Here is a 24,875-nt window from a genome sequence, read left to right as displayed (position 1 = left end):
ATTGAACCTATAATTGATGTGTTATAAAAAAACTCAATTTGATCGGACATGAAGCTTGATGTACTTTATTTTTAATAATTTTATAATCAAATTGTCAGCTCGGTGAGACGAACCCAACAACACTAAAAGTGATATGATTTGAGCTCAAATCAGCACAGATCAGATACTTAAAGTATCATTAAAATTTTGAGAATATTAATTGGTTAATAAAATAATCGTCAAATTTTACATGCTTATAATCAAATTGAGTGTTTCAACAAGACAAATCCAACGAACTCATCATTGCCTAATTCTTATAATCTTAAGGCCCTTAAATGGTAAAAAATAGTCGTGAACAAGGGAATCTACAGCCCATCTAAAGGAGTGACGTTTAGGATTCTGGCTAAATAATTAGAACATGTCATTCTTAAAAATATATAAATAAGCCCACACTGTCTACATGAAGAGAACATTTTGCATGAGATTCCAAAGAACTTAGATGTTTAAAGAGTCTCAAAACTCTACTTGAGCAACACCACCCAACCCTTAGACCACAATCATACCATGACAACGATAATACTATGTCAGACCACCACTTAACTACCACAAGACCATCATTATTAGACCACTATCATCATAATAGCACCAACAGACCATTGTCATTGAGCAGCTATTGCTCGATCATATCCAGATTAGTTAGATCGAGCCGCCACAACCCAACCTCTACAATGGAATCATCATCACCTAACATCTGTCATCGAACCACTATTGCCCTACGGCCCCTACCTTTGTCAAGGCCATCACCGCTCAATTAACTTGTCGGATCACTGCCACCCTAACCGTCGTCAAAGGACCTCTCCTATCAAACCAACTCCTCCCGACCACCATTATCTAACCATCATCACTAGATCACAAGTCCAAATGCATCTACTCCCCCGAAGACTCTATATTGTTTTCTTCCAACAACTCATACTCTTATAATCTCGTTTTCTCCAATTTTAAGATGGGCGAATATTTGCAATCAACACTCATTTAATGGAATTATTTTGGCCGAGCACATGCACGATGATTTATCCCATTCCCAAGATTTCCATATAAAAACTCTCATAAATCCTACAACAATAAATCACTAAGAGTTTCCCCATAAGATCTCTCGAACGATGAATATAAAATTCTTATAAAATGCTAAAATATATGGATAATATTTTATCTATTATGTAACATCACTGGAAAAAATCTACTCAGATTAATTCAAAATAAATATGCATAGCAACATAAGGAGCTTTTATATTTGATTTGCTCTAATTTAATTAGAAACATTGATAATAAAGATAATATTTGTTTGTCTAAATGAGGCACAAAATAAAGTGGGTGATTAAAAAAATATATCAATTTTTCATTTGCAAATACAATTTATATATCAGATGTGGCACTAATCTCAATAAAGACTTGGTTTGAGACGGCTTTCTTATTGCTTTTTAAAATAACTTAGTACTAGAAAATTATTTTAATAAGCAATAGGAAAGGCATCCCAAACGAAGCCAAAATCTAACAATAAGATTAGTATTGATACGAATTCAATCAGGATATTTTGCAGCAATTTTTTTTTTTTAATTTTGTTCCTTCCTGCAATAGATATCTTTGTATTCAACGAGTCTTGTAACCTTTTTGAAGATTTAAACTTTGTTTGGAATGACTTTCTTACTACTTAAAGCAACTTTCTATTACAAAAGTTTTAATTTTTATATTAAAAAACTACTTCAGGAAGCAGTAAGAAAGCCGTCCCAAACGGGCTTCATTTGACAAGACTGATTTACTTCTTTTTAAAGCAACTTTCTAGTAAAAAATATCTAATTCTAAAAATTTTTGTGCTATAAAATAATGAAGAAAACTATCCCAAACAAAATCTTAATGAGATATCTCTCTCCCTATCTGCATGATGAACATAAGTTATTTGAACCACTTAAATCTCATGCTGTACTTATTTTTGCTTCATCCATTAAGCAATCAACTCTACTAATCCATGTTAAAAGTCAAATTGCTTGGTAATTCCCTTCATTCTCTTGAACTCCAAATAAAACATCATTGAAAAAAAAAAGAGAACAGAACAATCATTCTCCTCTTAGGAAAAAATTATTCTGTGCGGAGACCGTACACGAAACACCGTCCGGAGACTAACCAAAATACGACATGTCAGGAGTACCGAGCCGCGGTACTGAGCAGTCGAGCAAGAAATGACGTGACGCATTCTGGATGGTCTCCAGACTGTGTTTGACATCCGCACATAATAATTAATCTCTCTTAGGGCTCATTTGGTTGCTTGAAGTTATAGATTGTTATTTAAAATTATGATAATTATTGAATTCGTTAATTGTTGAATATAGTCGGTTCGAGTTGCCCTGCAATTGGAACACTTTTTTTAATTCCAGATAATTACAACAGATAATTCAAGCTTTTAGAATTGATAAAAATATAAATCCTTGAAACCTGCAAGGGAGTATGAGAAGCCAATGAAATTTAAGTTTTTCTTTTCAGCTTACTATGATTTCCAATGGAAGTAGTTGAAGCTTAAAATAAGAATATCTGATGATGTATTTATGTTAGCAGATAACACGAAAATCTGTTGGGCTCTCTTCCAACAGAAAAAGACTTTGAAAACACTAAGGGGTTGTTTGGCAACAAGTGGGATTTAACTTGAATAGGATTTACAAAATGCTGTAAATCTACATTTAGTAAATCCTGCTAAAGTTAAATCATGAAAATTGTTTCGTAACGTAAGGGTTAAATCCTCTGGAGCTGTTTGACAATGTAATTAGATTTAAGATGGTTATTTGTACCTTGTCACTAGAAGCCAGATTCCACTGTTCGCTCTCCTGCCTCTCCCGCGCCTAGAATCTTAAATCTGTCGAACTGCAAGATTTAGTAAATCCGAGATTTACTACAAAGATGATAAGACGAAGGATTTATTCTGCCGTAACATCCAACAGCTTCATAAATCTTGTTTGGTAGGATTTAGCGTAAATCCTGCTGCATAAATCCCGTTGCCAAACAACCCCTAAAAAGTCCTAGTAATCCACAGAATTTCAATGAATTTTATACATGAACTATGTTGAAAGTTTCAAACTCTACCAAAACATTGCAGCACATTTTTCTTTTTACACTAATAATGTTATGATGCATCAAATGGCAAGTTTCGGTCCTCCCCAACTGCTTGCTACCTGCTAGCAGGTCTGAGCAGTGGAGGAAATATAAATCAGCAGTCACTGAAAGAACAAAACTACTAAGCATTAACTTGTTCCAAAATTTTGCAATCTGTATACAAAGTATGCTACTTACGAGAAAGAAATTTGGTTGAATTCATGTTGGTTTTTGTCCATTCTGCGTGCCTCTAAAGTAGCTCCTTTCTGCTTTTGCAAGGCGAGCTTGGAACCATGACCACTCTAACTTGCACCTCTCTCTCACCTGATCATGTAAATAAGACTCAGATGTGTTTGTCATTGTAAGCACACCGCGAATAGTATAGATAAAGCTGATGATGATGATTATTATTACATTTGCTTCTAATTATTATCAACATCCACCAAATCAGAAGCACAATGAGCTAGATTTATGAACTTTTTCTTTGATATTTTGACCGTTGAAGTGTTACATTTTATGTTTAAAGCTTCGTTTGGGACGATTTTCTTACTGCTTCTTAAAGCAGCTTTTTAGTACAAAATTTAAAATTGTTGTACTAAAAAGCTGTTTTAAGGAGCAACAAAAAAGCTGTCCCAAACGAAGCCTAAGTCAGTTGGAAAACTCAAAACAATTAAATCAGCATGTACATTTTTGTCATGAACTCCACATTCAGGCTTCATTTGGGATGACTTTCTTGCTACTTCTTAAAGCAGATTTTAAGTATAAAAATTAAAGTTTTTGTACTAGAAAGTTGCTTAATGAAGCAGTAAGAAAATCGTTCCAAACAAAACATCAAATTCAAATTTCCTTTGGATGATGGTGATTGCTCTTTTTTGTCATTCATATGTGCACATCTCAATTTGTTCTATGCCAGCCAACTAATTCAATTGGCAATGATCTTGCAAGTTGTTGGTGACTATATCATAATAAATTCCTACCTAAAGGACCTTCGGATGGGAAAAAATCTAAATTCTTATCTACTTAATCTTTGGTATGATAAAATTTCAATGAAACATGAACTCTAGATAGTTAGCTTTTGTTGGTAGCAAAAACCATGATGATATAAAAACACCAATTAAGATATGATTGGTGAAAAAATAAAATTAGAAAACTTGCAATATCAAGTACTTGATATTGACAATGTTGAACCATATCCAACATTCATGGGAGAGAATAGGAATATAAATACTACTAAAAAGCAACATTGTCATACAAATTAGGCTTTGTTTGAGAAGACTTTCTTATTGCTTCTTAAAGCAGCTTTTTAGTATAAAAATTAAATTTTTTTACTAAAAAGTTGTTTTAAGAAGCAGTAAAAAAGCTGTTCAAACGAAGCCTTAATGAGAGTAAAAAAGAAAAAAAAAATGAGAGAAAAAAGAAAAAGCAGCATTCTTCCTAAAACCAACATACTCCCAGACCTTTCAAAACCAATATTAAAAGTCCTAAATTCTTGTACAAAATATACATGGATGTGCTTGATTAGCACCGTAAAAGAAAGCTTTCCTCTCAGCTGAAAGGTTTATTACAAATAATACGAACGGATGTGTTCTTTGCACAGCCAAGTGCAAGGGTCTTTAGGATTCTAAGTACAGAATGAAGTCCTACTTTTATTAAGAAGAAAGCTTCGTGTTTTACATCTCTAATGGCTAACCACGATCTGGTCCTTGATTTATTGAAAGATTTTGTCACTCCTTTTTAAGCTATAGGTGAGATTTTTTTTTTCTTACGCAATTCATTAAAATCAATATATATAATGAAGGTTTTCAAGCTTGGGTTAGTCTTGTTAAAATCACTCTAGAAAATGAGCATACTCGACAATTATAAGATGTAATTTCTAGAGAAAAGATATAGAAAGTACCGCTACCCATGGTGTTTTTCCACCGTATGATTCTCCCTGCAATATTTAAGATTTTTAAACAATGAACATTTGATGAACCACAAATAAAATTAGGCGTAAAGATAATAGACAAGTTATTTGGCAGGTAGCCAAGTAGTCAAGTATAAGCATTATTAGAGAAATAGTTCCAAATTGGACATGTGTTAGGAAATTAATTAAACAAGTACTTTCACAATAATCAGAGAGGCCTTTAAATGTCCTAGAATTCTTAATTCAAAATTTTGGATTAACATTGTTTAGGCTTACAAAGTTTATAGCATCAAAAATAGCATGACTAATGATAGGAAATAGTTGAGTTCGCAAGCAACCATAGCAATAATCGGTGAAAACAACGAGAAATTTGCAAACTGAGGAAAGACAATCCAAACGATAGAGAATTTTATAGAACTCAAATCAAAGAAAACACCAAGCAAAGATACAAGTGATCCTCAATTCGAGAGGAGGATCATTCTCTCCCAAATCTCTAGATGAAATCTAGAGTCCAAAGACACCAAGAAAACTTAACAAGAACACAATTATCATCGTATTCCTAACCCTAATTTTCGCCATACTTAAGACATGAAATTAGAAAACAAAAGCAAAAGACTAATTTGCCCATGCCACTCCCCCCTTGTCTCCAATTTTGAATTTTGAATTTCAAGTGGACCCCACCCTTCTCTCTTTACCTGTTGCCGCAGCCTCCCTCCTTGAATAAACCTGGACCGGCCACTTCTAAGGGGCCGGCTGGACCGGTCTAGTAAGGACTGATCTAACAACTAATGAAACAAGTTTCATTTTAAAAGATATTTAAACAACTAAATATCATGAGAGTTTGACAAATCTTCCAAGTTCTATCTATTATCGAGCAATAAAGTCAGAAATTACAATTATATAACTATTACTTGTGAGCTAGTGTGATCTAATCTAGCTATCTCCATTGAAAATTAATAAATATAAAAGAGCTGAAAATATTAAGAACTATGTATAGACATAGTGTGCGCTCTAAAAAGGCTTTTTGTTTCTTATAGTGCATGCTTTAAAAAAGTGTTAGACTGGTCCAGTGGACCGGTCCAGCCGGTCCATGCGGGACCAGCCCAGACGCGAACAGGGCAATTGTTTCCGCCCGCTGGGATGCTGTGCGAGCCGCACATCGTGCGGGAGCCAAATAGGAAAGAATTTTTTGGGAATTAAGAGGGAAATTTGAATGTATGGATTATTTAGGGAATTCCTTTTGATTTGTATGCATTAAATAGTTTGTTTTCCTAAGGTTAGGGCATCTTGAATTTGGCTAAAATTTGAGATCTCTTAGATTTAGGTTTTCTTTGGGCTCTAGCGGCGTCTAGAGATTTGGGAGAGATCGATCCTCCTCTCGAATTGAGGATCAAGTATATCTTGCTATTTTCCGTGTTCCTTTCATCAAATAATACAAATTATCTACTGTTTTCGTGGTTTTGTGCGGACTTTTGTGAATGATTCTCATTGTTTTCCAAAGATTGATAGAAAATACTTGAGATCTACAAGTGTTTCCTATCAAAAAGGCTCCCTATCATTTATGGACTAAAAAAGAGTATATTTAAAAGACATAATGGATAGTAGATCAACACTACCTAAATCTCATTGAGGACTTAACATTCTATAAGATAGCTTGGATAGTGGATAAACATTACCCAAATATTTTATTCATTGAAGACTTCTGTATTCTAGTTTCGAGGCTTCCAATGTGTTCGGGCCTCCTAATCCAGGTTAAAGGCTTCCATTGGTCCCAAGGCCTTATAGTTATTTACCTCTTTTGATTTTAAAGAAAACTCTCAATTAAGAATGTTGAGGGTCAACATTAATTGTAAGTTGTGGATGGCTTCATGGATTAAAGTTTAACAAGTTGCATTTGCATTTGGATTAATTTCACTATGTGCTCATAAGAGATGTAAGGACATGGTGGCGAGCCAACTCATGGTCAAATGGTTCCATCATCAAAGATCCACCAATGGACCACAATATAAATGATAAGAAGTCACGCACTTTGATGGTTTGTTGACCAGGGAAAATATTAAAAATAGTGTGTTCCCTCATCAAAGGGTTCCTATAAACTGGAATTGTAAAATATGCCAAGGAGACCAACTTTGTGATAGACCTTGGCTAATAAAGACTTTGCTATCCAATTAGTGGACCAAGAGGCTCAAAAGCTTGAAGACCTGGTTAGTGGAGAACATATAGGTTTTTATGATCCAAGAAGCTCCTAAGACAACTTACTAAACAATTAAGCCCAAAAGAAAGCCAAAGTTAGAGTACAAGTTAAGTCAATAAATCATACTCAAAGGTGGCAAAGTCACAATTTAAACTCAAATTCATGTCAAAATGTCTAACTCATGATCAAGCCCAAAAGTCCAATTGGGTGCATAGGGAATATTTAGCTACAAGGCGGTTACAAAGTTAGTTATATAATAAAGAGAGGGAAGATCATATAACGGTTTTAAAATTTAAAAACATTTCCCCCCAAAAAAGGAGGAATATCACCATTCGTAAAAGAAGTTAGGATTGGGTCAATAACCGAACATCATTCATCACTAAAAGAGAAAATCTACACGACAACTCATCTCATGAGGATTATTATATAATAAGTGGAAATTTTAGAATTATCTCTTCATTTTTATTGGTGTTTGTCTTTCAACTCTCTATGATAATAAATAATTTTACCTAACATTATTTTCTTGATAGATGTGGGCTCTAAATCTCACCAACCACCTTTGATAAAATTATGATAGCTTGGCATCCAGCTTTCCTTTTCTTAAGATGTAATGGATATCGTATAAGATATTGCCCATATATAATTCATACATTTCACCCTCTTGTGAGGATCATATATTCCACCCTCTCATAAGAACCTTATAATCTGGTATGAGATTTCTTATAAGTCAAAGCCCCCATGATTAATGACTCATCTTAATCACGAGCGAGAACATTTAATTAAAGCTAGTATGTAGGCACTATGATGTTTTGCGTTAATGAAAACTTGGATTGGGGATAGAAAAATGATTTGTTATTGGCACAAAGAGAAAAGGTAGCTTGATGAAAAATTTGAACAAGGTTTCATCATCCCAGCTTATCGAGGACCTTAGCCTATTTAATCAATAGAGTCAGCAACCAAATTTAACAAAGAGAAAAGGTAGCCTGCATCATCCCAGCTTATCGAGGACCTTAGCCTATTTAATCAATAGAGTCAGCAACCAAATTTAACTAAAGGATTCTTACAAACAATCATGAGTGACATCATTCAATGAAAATTTGCATATTTGGGGTTGAAAGCTTATCTAATGAACCAATATTAAGGCCAACGTTGGCTAACATGTACCTTATGACTCACAAGTTATAAGCTTGGCCATTAATTAACATTTATATTTACATCATTATAATATTTTAATGATGTCATCACAATCAAACTAATCATTCTATCAGAGGCAACATTCCACATCCTTACTAGCCTAAGATTTTTTTAGTGTTGCCATATATATATACAAGATATGACATTAGTTCTTTATGAGCTTGGTCAAATATAGATTTGTCATCCTTAGCAAACTCATGTGGAGAATAGTTGGATAGTTGCTTTGAGCACAAAGGGACTAATTATTTCTTAAGCTTTTTTAACTTGTAAGGGGGCTAAATATAGATAGAGTTCTATTTGGTTATGCATTGCAATAATTATGCCAATCATCAGGAATGTAGCCCAAAATATGTTTGATGTTGGAATTAAGAGGGAATTTTTATGATGATGAATTAGGGGTGCAAGTGAACCGAGCCAACTCGGCACGAGCTCGAATCGTTCATGGGCTCGCGAGTCGAGCTTATCGAGCTCATGAGTCAAGCTCGAACTAGATGCAAATCGGCTCATGAGCTCGCGAGCCAGCTCGAATTATTTTTAGGATTTTTTAAAATAAAGTAATTAGTTTTTTTATTAAATTTAAATCTAAAAAAATTTGTAGCTAGTTTTTTTTTAAAGAAATTGTGAAGGATGTAGTAGCTGCAATGCAAATTTTCAAAAAATATGTATAATAAATGTTAAAGCTGCAACAGCTATAGTGCAAATTTTCACAAAAATAGATATAATAAATGTTAAAGCTGCAGCTACAGTGCTGCATGTTGGTTTTTTAAAAAAAATCAAATAAAATAAGTCCCGTTGATCTAGAAAACCAACTCTTTCTTTCAAAAAATGCAGAACTTTTTCTTTATCCACCAAATAATGCAATGAAATTGGGCAGGAAAACAACGATTGGCGAGAGTGAAAATGAAATTGAGTGGCTCGGCGAGCTCTTTCCGATGTCACGAATCGAGCTCGAGCTCGATTTTTGAGCTCGACTCGAGCTCTAGCTCGAGTTCAAACTCGATATTTGACTCGCGAGTTGAGCTCGAGCACCCTCTGGCTCGAACTCGAGTCGACTCGTTTACACCCCTATGATGAACCCCTCTTGTTATAATTGATAATAACCGTACCTATATAGAGGAGAAGGCTTTTTTTATGTTGAAGAGTTTCTTTTTGGCAATGAAACCCTTCAATTATGATATTTAGATAACAAAACCCATCATTGGGGTACGAGCTCAAATTATTTGCTATGTGAATGCAAGTTAATAATATTGGTAAATCTCTTCAGTTATGATGTACAAAAATCAAACACATCATCAGAATAAGGCTTGAAGTATTTGACTTGATAATTGGAGGGTATTTACTTACTTATTAATCCATCCTACTATACTATGTGTAATTATGCATCAAGTGCATGTGCATATATGCCCACGACCTAATTTGAGTTGTATGGTGAGCAAGAAGGGACTATTTTTTATCCTTTTTAATTAACTTGAAGGGGTTTTAACCTAAATGAAAACTTGTCAAACTAACCACCACCTCGAATATGTCAATTTGGACTCCTGGAGATAGCACATCAGTTAAACCAATCTAAAGTCACGTCTCAATTTAATGTTCATGGTTAATATCAGAATTCTCTCTTTTGAAGAAGTTGGAAGCTAATATTAAAACTGCAACAACTGTTTGTATGACTACTATACTATAACATGTCAAAGTAATAGTTGGTTTCTCTAAGCTATTTCAAATATTTTACTTCAAAAGTGGAAAAAGAAGCCTAACGAATACATTAGATTCTTACCAACTATGAGGTAGTTTTCATAAGGGGTTGGTGCATGTAGTCTTACACCTACTTAGGATGATAAATTTTACATAAAAATTGAAAGAAACATGATAACATATTAGATAGTAAGAATGAAGTCCCCAAGTAGTCGTTATGTTGTCATTTCAAAAAATAAAAATAAAAGGTAGTTGGTATGTTGTCAAAACTAACTTGATTTCCAAGTGATGGGATGGCTTGATGAACAATCCATTGGGAGTCAACCACACCAATTTTCATATAAGCTGGCTGCAGAAGATGCAAACGAAAAGTATCATCTTTAGGAAAAATAGTACATAATGGCAACTACAACAATTTATCCATATCTATGTCACTGATATCAAAATTATAAAAGTTCATTAAAAAAAAAAAATACTCAAAGCTGAAAAGCTGTGGAAGAGAAAGTTGAAGGAAAAATGATGACTTCTGACCTCTACACATCTGCTTAGTGCAAAGTCCAAGCCCCATCCATGAACCAAATCATTCTGAAGTATCAAAATACAGAAATTCGTCATTGGAATCATTACTTCACACGATGGAATACAAATATTAAACTATGATCATCTCCTTAACTCCAAGTAAATGTACCTGAAGCATATGCCACACGCAACGCCAAGCAGTTCTTGAAAAGACAGGGGCCATCATTTCCACAAAGCTACAAGAATGCATGAGGTGAATAGTATGAATTACAGCAAAAATCCATACAAGGTAAAATTAGAGGTTTTCTAGACTCCAGTGAACAAAATTCTGAGAAATGAATTTTGAGTTATGTGCTAATATGGATAAAAAAGACCAAGAATGGAGGTTTGTACGCTGCACATGGTGGCAAATGTGGATCAACGCACCAACCGGGATTCTCCGAGGTGTCCCTGCGAAAATTTACATTAAATACTCTGAGTATCAAGAAAGTCCACCAAAATCCCACCGACAGAACTGCAACCTTCATGTCAATAAGAAGACAAAACAATGGAAGAAAAATTGAAGTAAACCTACTTATGAACTTCACTGTGACCTCTCTTTTTGGTCATCTGCCATGATAACCTTCCATTGGGCTCCAGAGCTGGTTGTGATATCTCCAAGTTATATTTTTTCACCAGATGAAGATATCTAGCATATGAAAGAATAAGAAAAATTAGATAATCAGCCAGACGAACAAAGTGACTAATGCAGTAATGCTGCTGCAAATATTTTAATGATAAAATATAGTTTATGTATACTTCTCTGCATCAAAGTTTTTGAGTCCAAGATCCTCATCCCATACAAATATATAGTCATAAGCTGCTACAACATCTGGATGCAGAAAGCGTTTTGCATACCACCTAAGTATAAAAAGACACAGGAAAAAGTTACAAATCACAACACTGATATACAAGAAAAAATTGAATATTTATTTTGGAGACAGAAAACTGACATAGCCCGAGGATTCAAAAAGAAATAAGAACTGCCTAGGAATGCCCATAAAAGGTGAAAAACTATCTACTTGATTACCATTTTGCTTGCTTCCTCACACTGACATGAACTGCACGCTGAGACCACTCAAATTGCTCCCACTCGCTAGCTCGACCATCATAGTGGAAGAGCATGATTGTAAAATCCTTGGAGAACTACACAAAATGTAGAGTGAAATAATAATTTGAAATATTAAATGATAAGAAAGAAAAAGAATAATGCAATGGCCAACAAACCTTTTTCAGCGCTGCATCGATGTTTTTAGAGTGATCAAAACCGACTGCAAATGCTACCAAGTATTTTGGCCGTGTTGGGAGGTCCTGGAAAAGATCATTATATGGTAGATTTCTTAACATTCTGACTGAAATAACAACAATGAGGTTTTACTCTCCTTGGAAAAAATAAAATGATTTATTAAGGAGCAATGTGCAATTTTGAGCAAATGTTTTGAACTTAAAAACAAAATTGAGATTTTATGGTGTATATAATGACAAAAATGGTTGAATGATAGCATTTCTAAGGGGTATTTGAGTTTGATTTGAACAAATGGGAATTATAAAATGTTTTCATGCAAAAGGAAGGAAATTAGAATATTAATAATTCCCACCCAAAATAGTTGGGATGATGTTTATGACAATGATCCTGATTATGATGATTATCATATGTTTCATTGGAAATACTTTTGATTATAAATTTATTCTCTTTTATATGTTATTATTTGAAGTAAATTATTTAAATAAAAAAATTTGAAGTGAATTAGTCAATTTACTCTTGTTTGCTTCATTTAATAGCTTGTAGACTATTCACATTTTGACATAATTGTAAATTTCCAAGTATATGATGTACCAAAACTATTGCTTTCTTGAATATAATTCTAACGAATATAATACAGAAAGAGCATCTTCAAACCAGGTTGCTTTCATTGTGTTGCTTGATTATTTGATTAAGTGATCCTCAAGCAAAAACATTGTAGCAATAATTACAAGAGACAACCAAACTACTTCAGTTCAGCAATCAAGTCCAACTAAGAGAAACCAAATATGGGTAAACAATTAAAATGTGAAAACAAGAACAGATGATGATGGTATTTAAAACTAGAGAGGCTTTTCCAGTAAGAAGATACCTCGGCAGGGTCTCCCCATAACCTACGGAGATAGAAATCTGACTCCGAAACAATAATTCCAGGAGCTAGTGACTCCGCACCAGGAGGATTCGACTCCACATATATCTAGAAAAAAAAGAAATTGATCAAAATGGTCCCTTAACTCTTTATGAAGGACCAAAATGGCCTTAGACTAGAGTAAAAGCCAATTTGATCTCTCAAGGCTTTAAAAAAGAATCAAAATAGTCTTTGAGGGATAAAAATAGTTATTTAATATAGTTAGGAACTATTTTAAATCATTAGAAGAGAGCTGCAACATATGACTTTAAATCTTACTCAAATCACAAAAAGGCAGACAAATTGGAAGGAAAATGATAAAAATAAATGTCATTGTATTGCCAACAGTTTACAATACAAATCCTGGGTGGAAATATAAAAACAAGTTAGAGTTAAGCAAATAATACACAAAAGTGACGATATATGCTAACACCAATAGATAATCATGAAAAAAACAAAATTAACTAAAGCTATATTGAAGTACTAACATTCAAATATTTGAAGAAAAACCATCAAGAAAAGGCCTTGTCACCAACAGGTGAAGAGGATCTACCTTTAAACTGTCATTTGAACCATTTCTTTCAACAGATCTCTGGGCATTCAAACTGGATCTAGGTTTCGAAGGAGTATTCATCGAAAATCTACTGCTATCAATGAGTGCCATGTTAACTGACGACGAAAGACTTGACACTACACTATACTGCAAAGTACAAGCCTTGCTTCAGAATTTACACACCACAACAAAATTCATATCACATACTGATATAGAAGGGATTAGCAAAAGCATACCTTAGAGATGGACAAGCTTTCAATTGAAATTCCAAGGAAGAATCCAAGGGAAAGACCCAGTAGAGTAGTAACAACTAGTCTAAAACGGTCACTTGTTCTTCTACCTATTCCACTACTGTCATGATGAATGGATAAATAAATTCAAATTTCAATCCTTGGTGTGATATTCCGGCGATTAACGTTGCAAAAACATAGTGTATTTTGAAATAGCTAAAAAGGATAAAATCTGGAACCAAAGGAAGAGTACAATAAGAGAAAAAGTTACAAACTTGTGATGATTGTTTCCTGTCATACTGAAGTTTCTTAGCGCAATCGCAAACCTGCATCAGTCATACCATAGAAAGTGTTTAGCCTCAATCAAGCAACAATTAGAGCAGCAAAGAAAACAATCTACATCCTTAGAATTCCCTACCCAATAAATAAACATTCCTCTCTTTCTACTAATAAAAGCTCATTAAGATCCTTATCACAAAAACAAAATCAAGTATCATAAAAAGAAACATTTTAAATCGAACAGAACCTCCTAGGCTGAGTTCCCCGCTACTACTTCCCTAAGTGGTTGTTTGTTATCCTATTTTAGCTTAAATCTTGCCAAACTGAATTTTGGGGACTGCAAACTCTACAGTTTTAATAAATCCCAATTTGAACGATTAACTAAATCCTCCTTGTATAGCTAAAAAGCCCCTTTTTTTAGTCCATCTTAGCTAAAAAAGAAGAAGAAAAAGCATAAGCCTGCAAGTTGCAACACTTTTCCAAGTTTCACAATTTGTTTTTCGATTTACTCACATTCATCAGGAACCTCAAATATGAAATCACTCTATCCAGAAGCACCCTCATATGAAAGACATTAAAGCTACAAAAACAAAACAAACAACCCAACAAGAAAAACACTGAACAAACATAAATCATCTGCATTGGCTGTTTAGCGCACCTGTTATATGCGATCGTTAATTAAAAAAAAAACATTTTGTTTGAATTGAAATCTCCTCTGCATTTTCTTACTAAAAACTTCATAGGTGTACGATGAGAAAAATAAAAGAAGCATAAAAAGCAGAAAAAGCAGAAAAAAAAAAAACTTTGAAGGTCGTACATTGAACACAATAATCATCAACTAAAGATGAGAAACTTTCAGAAACCGTCTCAATCCCAACTCAAAATCAAACCTTTTTTTAAAAAAAATGACACAACTAAAAAAATCTGGTAACCATCGAGATCCAAAGTGACCTATTAGAAGATTCATGAAATGGAATTCAATCGTGAGAGAAAGAAACGAAAGTCAACAACCATCATCGACTCTGTAAACGGAGAAAATTTTCTCACCAATTTGATACTGTAAACGGAGAACTTCGTCAAATGCCTTGGAAGACCGATTACTATTTTTTTTATTTCTAAAGGTTTTCTCTCGTCTGGTTTTCTTGACTAAAGATTTCAATTTTTTCCCCCTTCTGAATCGGAGAAGTGGACCAAACGGCCGGCAAGGTGGCGTATTGCCAAATTTGCATGTAAAAATAAGAGAACCGCCATTGACTCTCTCAGCTTGAAGCCTGAAACAGTCTCTTTTTTTTTGGGAGTGGATGCAATCATGCAGATTGGATTGAAGCATATAGAATGGGAAGACCTTCTCTTGAAGATTTAATGAGTCTTTAGGGGGACTTTGTATGTCAATGCTATCATACATTTTAGAGGAACTCATCATAAATGAATATATATTAGGAGTATTTACATGCATACCTCTATATAATACTCATATTACATATTTAACATCCTAAATTTAAATATTTCATTTTTACCACTCAAACACAGACATAAAATCAAAAATATCACTCCAACTAAGAAAAAATTTGATTACATGTCGCCTGAGCCAGACTCCAGCGAAGTAGCTTAATGAAGATGAGAAGAATAAATCCCGAGTGAGGCGGCTGTGAAGAAGACTGTCTGCATTCGTTTGTAGAAATAGGGCAAGCTAGGCAGTTGACAAGATGGGCGCCACGCGAAATGTATCGCACGAACTTTAAATCCTGTTAAATTCGACCACCCCTCGGATTTACTAAATCCCGAATTTAAGCCGTAAATCCGGGATTTAATGCGCGCACAAAAACTGTTTGGCTGGATTTAGCATAAATTCGACTTAAATATTGTTGTAAATTCGATACCAAATAGCCCCGTATGTAAAATCAGTAATCATAAGCGTGGAAATATAAGTAATCTATGAGATTGCCAAAAGGCTAACTAAAACAATAGAAATCCACCCTCAAGTATTATTTTATTTTTTATGTACTTCTAAAATAAAATTTTATTTAAAATACTTATTAATAATTTCACAAAACAAACTTTCATCTTTGCTTAATGTATTTATAATAAATAATTCTTCAATAAAATTTACAATATTGATGGAAAATTTATCTTCCAGTTATGAAAATTTACAATGATAATTATTGCAAAGGTTTTTAGATTTTTAATTTTTTAGTGCAATATTGCAATTACAATGTAGCTATTATTATGTAAAAAAAGTTAAATAGTAAGAAAATTAAAGATAATTTTGTAAGTTTTTGAGGAGGTATCTGTAAAAATCAGATAGCAACTAACTCAGCAAAACCTTTTCTGTATCAGGTCTCGGGCTCGATAGGCGGAGAGAAGCAGCCGCCGAGAGCTCTGCCGTGCCCTAATTCCTGACCTCGAAGGCTAAAATTCTCGTTTTTGAGATGGCGAACAGTAAGTAATTATTGATTTTCTTCTACGCAATTGTGATTTATGAAATCTGGATCTTTTACATCGTTTTGTATCTCTGATTTGTTATTTTTTTTTTAATGGTAGCCATGGCGCGATCTTTTCTTCAAGCGGTAGCCACAGAGGAGGTTGCCCCGCCACTTCGAGTTGTCCAGATGGAAGGATTGGTGGGTTTTTTGGATTTCTGTTAATGTTTTGATCTGTGAACTAATTATCTCTTTGTTTTGGATGGTTTGTGGCATGGTTAAGAGATAAAGATTCTAATTGAGAAGCTTGAAGTAAAATGGATTATTTTGCCCATAAAATGTGAGAAAAGACATGCAGATTAAATCAATTAGCTTTAGCCTGGTTTCTTTTCTAAGATTTAGGGAAAGTTTGATGTATGGTGTTCAGTTCAATACTAATGGGTTATTTGATTCATTTTGTATTCTACTTGAGAAGCATCTAGCATGACTCATCAAATAATATTTTCTATGTTTTATTTCGCTATCTGAGGTTGCTACAATGGCGCATTTTTGGCTGCAATTATTCTTAGACTATTATTTGTTCTTTTGCAGGCTGTTCTTAAGATAATTAAACACTGCAAAGAATTCTCGCCTGCTTTGGTTACAGGTCAACTTCTTGGTTTGGATGTTGGTAGTGTCCTTGAAATCACTAACTGTTTTCCTTTTCCGGTAAGCATGCTAAATTTAAGTTACAATCATAGAAATTATATGATGCTGGCTTATTTCTTTAATTGAAGGGGTGTCTCCTTTATTTTTACCATGATTTCACTTCTAATGCCATGTTGAAGACTAGAGAAGAGGATGATGAAAATGAGGCGGATGGAGCAAACTATCAGCTTGAAATGATGAGGTGCCTAAGGGAGGTCAATGTGGACAACAATACTGTGGGATGGTATTTTTAGGCTTCCCATTTACTCAATCTCTTATATTGATTTATATTGAAACTACTATTAGTTAATCTATGATTGATAGAGTCTATTTCTATTTTTGTTCAATTGTTATCTAATTATCGATTTAACCACAAAGTTAGATCCTTATGTACACTTGAACCTAATAATCGTGACTGCTTGTTGCATTTCTTCTTTATCTATATTGACCCTGGCTAATTATTGGTTTGGTTCACATTAGGTTTGGTTCACATTAGCCAAAAAAAAAAAAAGTGTCAAAAGTTTGTTGAAGTTATGCAAGATATATATTATAAGCATTGATAATTATTAGAAGTAGTTGTGGATTGACCAAGCATTTTTAATTTCATTAGGTGTACATCAAAGTGAGTGTTGAGTCTATATCTTTTTAAATCAATTATGATGATGCTTACAGACGATATTTGAAGTGAGGCGCTTTAGTGTATATTTTTCTTTTGATGCATCTATAATTAGTGAGACATGCTGAAAATTAAAACGAGCAAAAAGTTTAAACAATTGAGAAAATGTTTGGAAGATAAATGATTTATAATTAGTAGAACAAGAATGTGTATGTTTAATGCAAATTTAATGGGTGTAATGTTAAGCATTAGTAATCCAATTTATTTCAAGATAAATAAATATCATGACATGATATAGATTTATGTACCTTGGATCTATTATACGAATGCATGGTGATATAGATGAGGAACTTCTGGCGTCAATTCTTTGTGGTTAAAATGGAGAAGGACCTCAATAGTATATGATGAGAGGATATTATGAAAACATATATGCAGTGTTTTTTTATGTTGCTTTGAGTATGGGTTGTGAAAAAGCATTGATATCTTAATGGAGTGTTGTAGAAATAAGAGTGCCAAGATGGGTGCGTGGCTAGAATAAAAAGAATAAATTAATGAATGACTACATAGGGGAATGGACAGAGTGACATCTATTTGAATCAATTAATTGAAAATATACTTGAGTGCTTTTGGTGTATGCAACAAACAGTAAAGCATATACCCCTACTTAGATAGGTAGATAAAATTAATGTTGAAGAATTAAGGAGGAGACGGGGTAGACTTAAGGTAAAAATAGTGAGAATTATTCAAAATAATTTATGAAAATTATGTTTAATATCTCATGTAGCATTGAATGAAAAATAAGAATTCATAAAACCAACCCGAATAATTAGAATAGTGCTAATGATGCTGCTGATGCACAAGTTTAGTTGACTGCGTAAGTCATAATTGTTGATAAGGTTTGTTGGTTGTTAAATAATTATCAACAAATAGTTAGGTTGTAACTAATCAATAAATTAGGGTTAAGTGTATTGTAATTTCCATTAATCCATGCTTAATAATTACATAATTAGTAAAATATTCAATTTTGTTAGGGTTGTTAATTCTCAATTAGCGATTGATCAATAAGTTAAATATATCAAATCTTAATTATTTTTTTATTCATAAATAGTTGCACTAGAATTTAATACTTAGGTTATATACATTTATAATGAGGTACGTTGGTGTATTTTATTTGCTTATAACATAATTCTGCTAATGAGGCTGAGGCTTCTATTAAAATAAGCAAGAGTTTAGAAAATAGAGAGAAATAATAGAAGATATGGGGATTCAAATTAGTAGAATAAATATTATATATTATAAACTCTTATCCATTAATATTGTTGGCAAGATATGATAGTTTTAAATATACGAGATCTGTCATAAAAAAGAATGAGGATACTTATGAAAATATTGATCTAGAGTAATGATTGAGGGTTTTAAATGGAGAAAAGACCAAAATGATAAAAAAGAAATAGCATATTTACCAAATTGGTTAGATCTGTAATGATTCTGTTGATGTACCTATTATGCTATATGACAGTAGGTGCTTTAAACATGGTTGCAAACCTATTTCTTACCTTAAATTTAGGAGAAAATACTAAGAAGTGTGTAGACTTTTTGGCGACATTCTCTTTTGAGTAAATAAGAAGTTAGCTGAAAGATAATAATTCTAAGAACGGCAACAAATTGATTTAGAATTTAAATTATTGCTCGTGTTTGAGATGCTTGTTAGATTTCCTAGGATTGAGTTTATTGACTGACTGATCAATCTATGCCATATACATAGGTTGTTCCTAAGAGAGTAACCAGCGACGTGGAAACAATGGAGATTATTTTGCCATTAGTTTACTCATCTAGCCACTAATTTGACTAAAACCATGGGGTTATCAACTTGACAACGTCAAGAGGTCTTCAACAGGATTTTTTTTATTGGCAAATGCCCATGTCAATTATATTGTTTTTAGTGTATTTGGCAGAAATAAGTTAATTGAAACTAATTATGATAGAAATTATTTAATTTGGACTTAGCTGCTATTTTTCTGTTTTGTCTTGAGAATGTTGATTTCCAAATTGGCTTTTATATTCTACATTATTTCTATCACTCGTGATCTGATTTTATCTATTTATTGAAACTAATTCTATGTGTGTTCTAATTATTTCCATTTCTACTATGTTATGGTGTCAGTTTAATGTTGTTTTGTTTTTCGTTCTTTTTAGGTATCAATCAACTTTGTTGGGATCTTATCAGACTGTAGAGCTTATTGAAACATTTATGAACTATCAGGTCTTGCATTCTTCCCCTTCTGTTGTTTTTTTTGTAATTTCTTGATGCTGTTACTCTTTAAAACTTTTGCGCCTCATTTTTATGTTTAACAGTGCCCCAAGCTTTTAGCTGGTGTTTTTTCCTACATGGAAACATTTTGTCTTTTCTTATTTAACTTCTTCTTTTGCTTTGTTTTGGCATAGAGAATAATGTTTTTTAAAGAAAGATGGGCAATGATGCATCTCAGAATTGTAATTATTGCATGGGATTCACGAGTTTTAATAATGTTTGATTCTTCTATTTTCTGTTGCCTGTGGCTAAGGAACTTTTAGCTTTTGCAATTCCTTTGCTTTTGTGATTCCTCAACTTTTGTAATACCTTTAGCTTCATGTGACAATTATATGTCATGACTACGCTATTTTAAGGTTAAATTCTTATCAAAGGATCATGAATATGCCGTCACATGTGGGCTTTTTAGGCATTTCTTTGCTTCTATGCTAATTCACTATTATAACTTTTGATATTGGTTCAAAAATAATTCAGTAAATTATCTTTTGATTATAATTTATAAGTTTCTTTAAATTCATGTGTTCCCAATGAACAATTTTGGACTCAAAGCGATGCCTTAAATGCCACGCTGAGAACTGAGTTATAAGATCAACTTCATGTAAACATAACCTCTAAGAAGAACATTGTGGATATTCCATTTAAGAGCTTGAACTCGAACCGTCATCCTTCCCGACTTTAAAAACTACTACACATTACCACTGGGAAGATGATGGCGTATATGCATCATATATGATCCATTTTATTTTGTACAGGAAAATATTAGGCGCTGTGTTTGCATAATATATGATCCATCAAGGTCCAATCAAGGTGTACTCGCTCTCAAGGCATTGAAGCTTACAGAATCATTTATGGATCTATATCGTCATAACAGTTTTATTGGAGAGAAGTATGGGGTTGTCTTTGTCTGTTTCTTGTCTAAGAAAATGGCTTCCAGTTGAGTCTAACATGCTTCTATTCTATCTTCTTTTAGGTTGAGGGAGAAGAAATTGTCATGGGTGGATATCTTTGAGGAGATACCTGTACGCTGATTTCACTTGTTTTTCCCTTCTGAGTTCTCATACCTTACATTTTGAGTTTCAAACTTCAAAGTTATATTTCCTACTGTTATCGATATTTTTTTTAATAATTTTTCCCTGAAATTCTATATTTTGATCGAAAGTAATCTTTTCCATCCAGTTTGGAGTTAGAATATTTAGTAACAATTTTGTTCTGTACTGTACAGATTAAGGTTTCTAATTCTGCACTTATTAGTGCATTCATGACAGAACTAGAGCCTGATTCTCCGGTTGTCCAGGTTTGTCTTTTCTTCTCTGCTATGCTGCTTTACTGATTCAGGTTATACTGCATACTTGTCTTTTCTAAGATGTCAAAAGTTCTTTGCAGTGTGATCTTGATCGTCTAAAGCTATCAACTGCACCTTTTATGGAAAGAAACTTGGAGTTTTTAATTGAATGCATGGATGATCTTTCTTCTGAACAAAATAAGGTTTGATTTGCCTTGATAAGATTGTTTGTTTTCTTATATCACTTCTCAAACCATTTTAATTGAAGTCTTCTTGGCTTCTTTCAGTTCCAATATTATTATCGGAACCTCTCTAGGCAACAGGCACAACAACAAACCTGGCTCCAAAAACGAAGGTAGTGGAACTCATATGAGCAGTCTTATGAAGTGGCTTTTTGTTTTAAGAATTAAGGGTGGGGGGGGGTGAGCACATGGAATAAGGGTTCTCATCTATTCTTTTATGACCCTTAGATTATAATCCATGTGTCTCCTCTTGCTATTCTAGCTCGCTGGCCCCTATTGGGGGATTTTTCCTTTTTTAATAAATAATTTTGTTTTATTTTTATTATAAAAATTTTGGGGAGGTTTATAAATACTTCAACATTTTGTACATAATTAAACAATAAAATTCAAAGTGATTTTTTTCTATTTTTCTACAAATATAAATATTAATCTTACTGTTGTGTGTCGTGCAAAGACTAGATGGTGAAATTATAGCTTTAATGTATATTTCAATTCAAAAATTTTGATGTGCTTCCTGAATAAGAGGGGGTGCATTAAGTGACCTAACTTTTTGTGGATGCGGAAAATTTATCTTGTATGTGAAAATTATTGTATCTGTTTATAGGACGGAGAACATTGCAAGGAAAGCAGCGGGAGAGGAGCCACTGCCTGAGGAAGACCCTTCAAATCCAATTTTCAAGCCAATACCCGAGCCTTCTCGCCTAGATAGCTATCTCATAACAAATCAAGTTGCTAACTACTGCAACCAAATCAATGGGTATGGTTTTAAATCTTATATAGTTCAAACTTCTTTACTAGATTCACTTTCATTAATTAATAGTTGCAGATGAAACAAACCAACTATTTTATGTTTTTTATTTCAGTATCTACTAATGCTTTGACTGTGCTTGCATCTCCTTTATACTTGTTGCAAGTTAATCTTGGAGATGCTTGCAAATGTGTTAAAACTGACCTAACTTGCATATGCTATTATTTGAATATGACATTTTTCATAGGCGTGTCAACTTCTGAAGTGAGTGAAAATGTAGAACAAAGAAGAAAATTTTTAAAATTATTAAGATTAGTAAAACAATGGTTAACTATATGGTATATGTAATTTATTTGAAAAAAATTGATTACTATGATAATTGTTGCTAGAAGATCAACTAATTCACCAATGTAATAGGAATTGAGTATCTTTGGTCTAATATACAAATCATGATGATATTAACGAGGACAACTTCAAAAGCTAAAACTTGGTGGTTGAAATGGAGAAGCGACTCAAAGGTGAAACTATTATGCTGATGTTAGATAAAGTTTATAAATTATAATTCAATTGACTATGAATTTTTTATCTAAAAGATGGGCAACTAAAACTCATTAATAACCAAATTAAATGTAATAGAAATGAAAATATTATGATGGAAGTATAGTAGAACTGATGCAACAAAAAAAAAAACACAAACAACTTATATGATTGCAAACTAAAAAAATGTCATCCTTAAACATAATCATGACAAACATAAACCATAAAACTTATATATATTTTTGAGAAGAAGAATACAAGTGAGGTGGGAGCCATGGATAGAGAAGAAGGGATTAGAAAACCGAGGCGAAATATAAGAGGGGAAGGAGGCTAACTCGCAAGCTAGGGAAACCCGCATGTTTCATTTTCCAAAAATTATCATATCCATTACATACTTCTTGCAGAAAAAACAGTCCCTTGTATATAGGGAAGAAAAGAATAAAATGTTTAATGCAAGGTAATTAAAACACCTCCAAAACAACCACTAGAATTTCCTTGAAAACCATAGCAAGAAGGAACCGAAGGGGCAGACACCTGGGGAAGAAATTGAAGCAACACAGCAGCCATGGACACAGTTAACCTTGGACAGCTACCAAGGGGGGAATCCGAAGCAACACCAACAGGGAAAAGGGGAAAAACCAAAGCATAACAGCCCCCAAGATGGGGGAAAACCGAAGCATTACTAGGGGGAATTTGAAGCATCATGCGGCGGCAAAAAGTGGGGAAAATCTGAAACTTGCATACATCAAGAACTAAAAATGATAGATTGAAAAATGATTTTGTTATAGGGAAGGAGTAGCACTTATTGGAAATATTATTGTAGAAAATAGCTTTGAGCAATTTTTAATATAGGAGAAATTATTTTGTGCAGATACCAGACCGCCTGGAGGCGAATCAGAGTTCGTCACGTCACCTGGTACATAGTGGGTACATAACAAAAAGGGTGACGTGGCGCGCTCTGATTCGCCTCCGGACGGCGTACGTATCCGCACGGAATAATTTCACATAATGTAGAGGGCAGAATTTGCATCATTGTATTAGAAGGGAGAATTAATGCTTAAGGATTAATGAGGAAAACAAAGGCCTATCAAATGTAGCATGGTTGATGATTGTGATTATGCAAAATTAGGTTATTATAAAATAATCAACAAGAAGATTGGAAAATAGTTCATTAGTCCAACACCAAAGAGTTGGATGAGGTTGATAATGATGATGATGATAGTTATGGAAGGCTACTCTGGACTTCAACTTTCTTGACCTCTTCTTCCATAGTAACGTCAGCCATCCATTTCTTCTTAGTAGCTCCTTGCTGTTGTGCATATTGATTTGTGATCAACTGCTACTGAATGCTGATTGCTGAAGCTTTCAAAATGTAAACTTGCAGGGCTGCTGGACAGAGCTTCAGCAAATTATATCTGATGAAAGCCTTGCAGGATAACTGAATCTGTTCAACAAAATTATGTGATTATCTGAACTTTTTTTTTTTTTGGTAGCATTAGATCCCACTCTTTTTAGTCTTTGTTTTAATGTATTTCAGGTGCACAATCCAAAAAATTTGAATTTTTTGGACTTGGTAGTTGTCATTAAGGGTGGTTATCTTCTATAGAAATTCAGATGATTTTTATTTCATTGTTTGTGTTCGCATTTATGATTTAGGCTTCGTTTTGGACGGTTTTTTTACTGCTTCTTAAAGCAGCTTTTTATTACAAAGTTTGTAAATTTTGTACTAGAAAGTTACTTTAAGAGCAATAAAAAAGTCGTCCCAAACGAAGCCTTACTCTTTATATTGGATGGGTTCTAACTTTCTCCGTTTAGGTTAGGGGTATAAATGAGTTGAGTTGAGCTCGAGTCACTCTTGACTTGAGCTTAGAGCTTAATTTTATAAGTTTGAGCGTGCTCACTAGCTAACTCATTTATTATGAAAGAAAATGATTAAAACTCAATGAATTATCATAATAAAATTATAAATGAGTGATAAATTAAAAGAAAAATAATAAATAATATTATATTTAAATATTTTTATCAATTTTGTATTTAAATTCATGAATGTTAATTTTTATATTAATATTTTTTTAACCACGTGAGCTCGCAAGCTAATCAACTGATTAGAGGTTTGCTCAACTTTGCTTATTAGTTCATTGAGTCAGTCTCATGAGCAA

General features: G+C 33.4%; 2 protein-coding genes across 4 annotated transcripts; one reads left to right on the top strand and one right to left on the bottom strand.

Moving 5' to 3' along the window:
• Positions 1-3,048: 3,048 nt before the first annotated feature.
• LOC110099242 lies at positions 3,049-15,242 on the bottom strand. Of its 3 annotated transcripts, none has more exons than XM_028696116.1 (16): positions 14,921-15,242; positions 13,870-13,920; positions 13,601-13,712; positions 13,365-13,511; positions 12,776-12,880; positions 11,889-11,972; positions 11,692-11,807; positions 11,421-11,522; positions 11,197-11,310; positions 11,016-11,072; positions 10,792-10,858; positions 10,635-10,688; positions 10,378-10,452; positions 5,015-5,050; positions 3,316-3,441; positions 3,049-3,242 (listed from the first exon to the last, which is right to left on the bottom strand). In XM_028696116.1, the coding sequence occupies exons 2-15, from the start codon at positions 13,890-13,892 to the stop codon at positions 3,337-3,339; spliced, it is 1,197 nt and encodes a 398-aa protein (XP_028551949.1). In that variant the 5' UTR covers positions 13,893-13,920; positions 14,921-15,242; the 3' UTR covers positions 3,049-3,242; positions 3,316-3,336. The 3 variants fall into 3 exon arrangements, with proteins under 3 accessions (XP_028551949.1, XP_028551948.1, XP_020682025.1); XM_028696115.1 differs by having other exon boundaries at positions 3,049-3,209; XM_020826366.2 differs by having other exon boundaries at positions 3,049-3,441.
• A 929-nt stretch (positions 15,243-16,171) lies between these two features.
• Positions 16,172-24,329, top strand: LOC110099276 (eukaryotic translation initiation factor 3 subunit H). Its single transcript, XM_020826376.2, has 12 exons — positions 16,172-16,312; positions 16,415-16,494; positions 16,885-17,001; positions 17,121-17,224; positions 19,793-19,859; positions 20,660-20,793; positions 20,878-20,926; positions 21,130-21,201; positions 21,291-21,392; positions 21,477-21,544; positions 22,036-22,188; positions 24,101-24,329. The coding sequence occupies exons 1-12, from the start codon at positions 16,303-16,305 to the stop codon at positions 24,156-24,158; spliced, it is 1,014 nt and encodes a 337-aa protein (XP_020682035.1). The 5' UTR covers positions 16,172-16,302; the 3' UTR covers positions 24,159-24,329.
• Positions 24,330-24,875: the final 546 nt, after the last annotated feature.

The sequence above is a fragment of the Dendrobium catenatum genome, unplaced genomic scaffold (assembly GCF_001605985.2).
Source record: "Dendrobium catenatum unplaced genomic scaffold, ASM160598v2 fragScaff_scaffold_716, whole genome shotgun sequence".
In the NCBI taxonomy this organism is placed as follows: domain Eukaryota; kingdom Viridiplantae; phylum Streptophyta; class Magnoliopsida; order Asparagales; family Orchidaceae; genus Dendrobium; species Dendrobium catenatum.
Note: the sequence above shows the minus strand (reverse complement) of the source record. Positions and strands in the feature narration are given on the sequence as shown.

Coding starts and splice junctions, on each gene's coding strand:
- LOC110099242 (XM_020826366.2), bottom strand. CDS start 13,892: ATGACAGGAAACAATCATCACAA. Junction 13,713..13,869: donor ACAGGAAACAATCATCACAA/GTTTGTAACTTT, acceptor TCATGACAGTAG/TGGAATAGGTAGAAGAACAA. Junction 11,311..11,420: donor AAAAACTTTGATGCAGAGAA/GTATACATAAAC, acceptor TTCATATGCTAG/ATATCTTCATCTGGTGAAAA.
- LOC110099276 (XM_020826376.2), top strand. Junction 17,002..17,120: donor CTAACTGTTTTCCTTTTCCG/GTAAGCATGCTA, acceptor GCCATGTTGAAG/ACTAGAGAAGAGGATGATGA. Junction 20,794..20,877: donor AACAGTTTTATTGGAGAGAA/GTATGGGGTTGT, acceptor ATCTTCTTTTAG/GTTGAGGGAGAAGAAATTGT.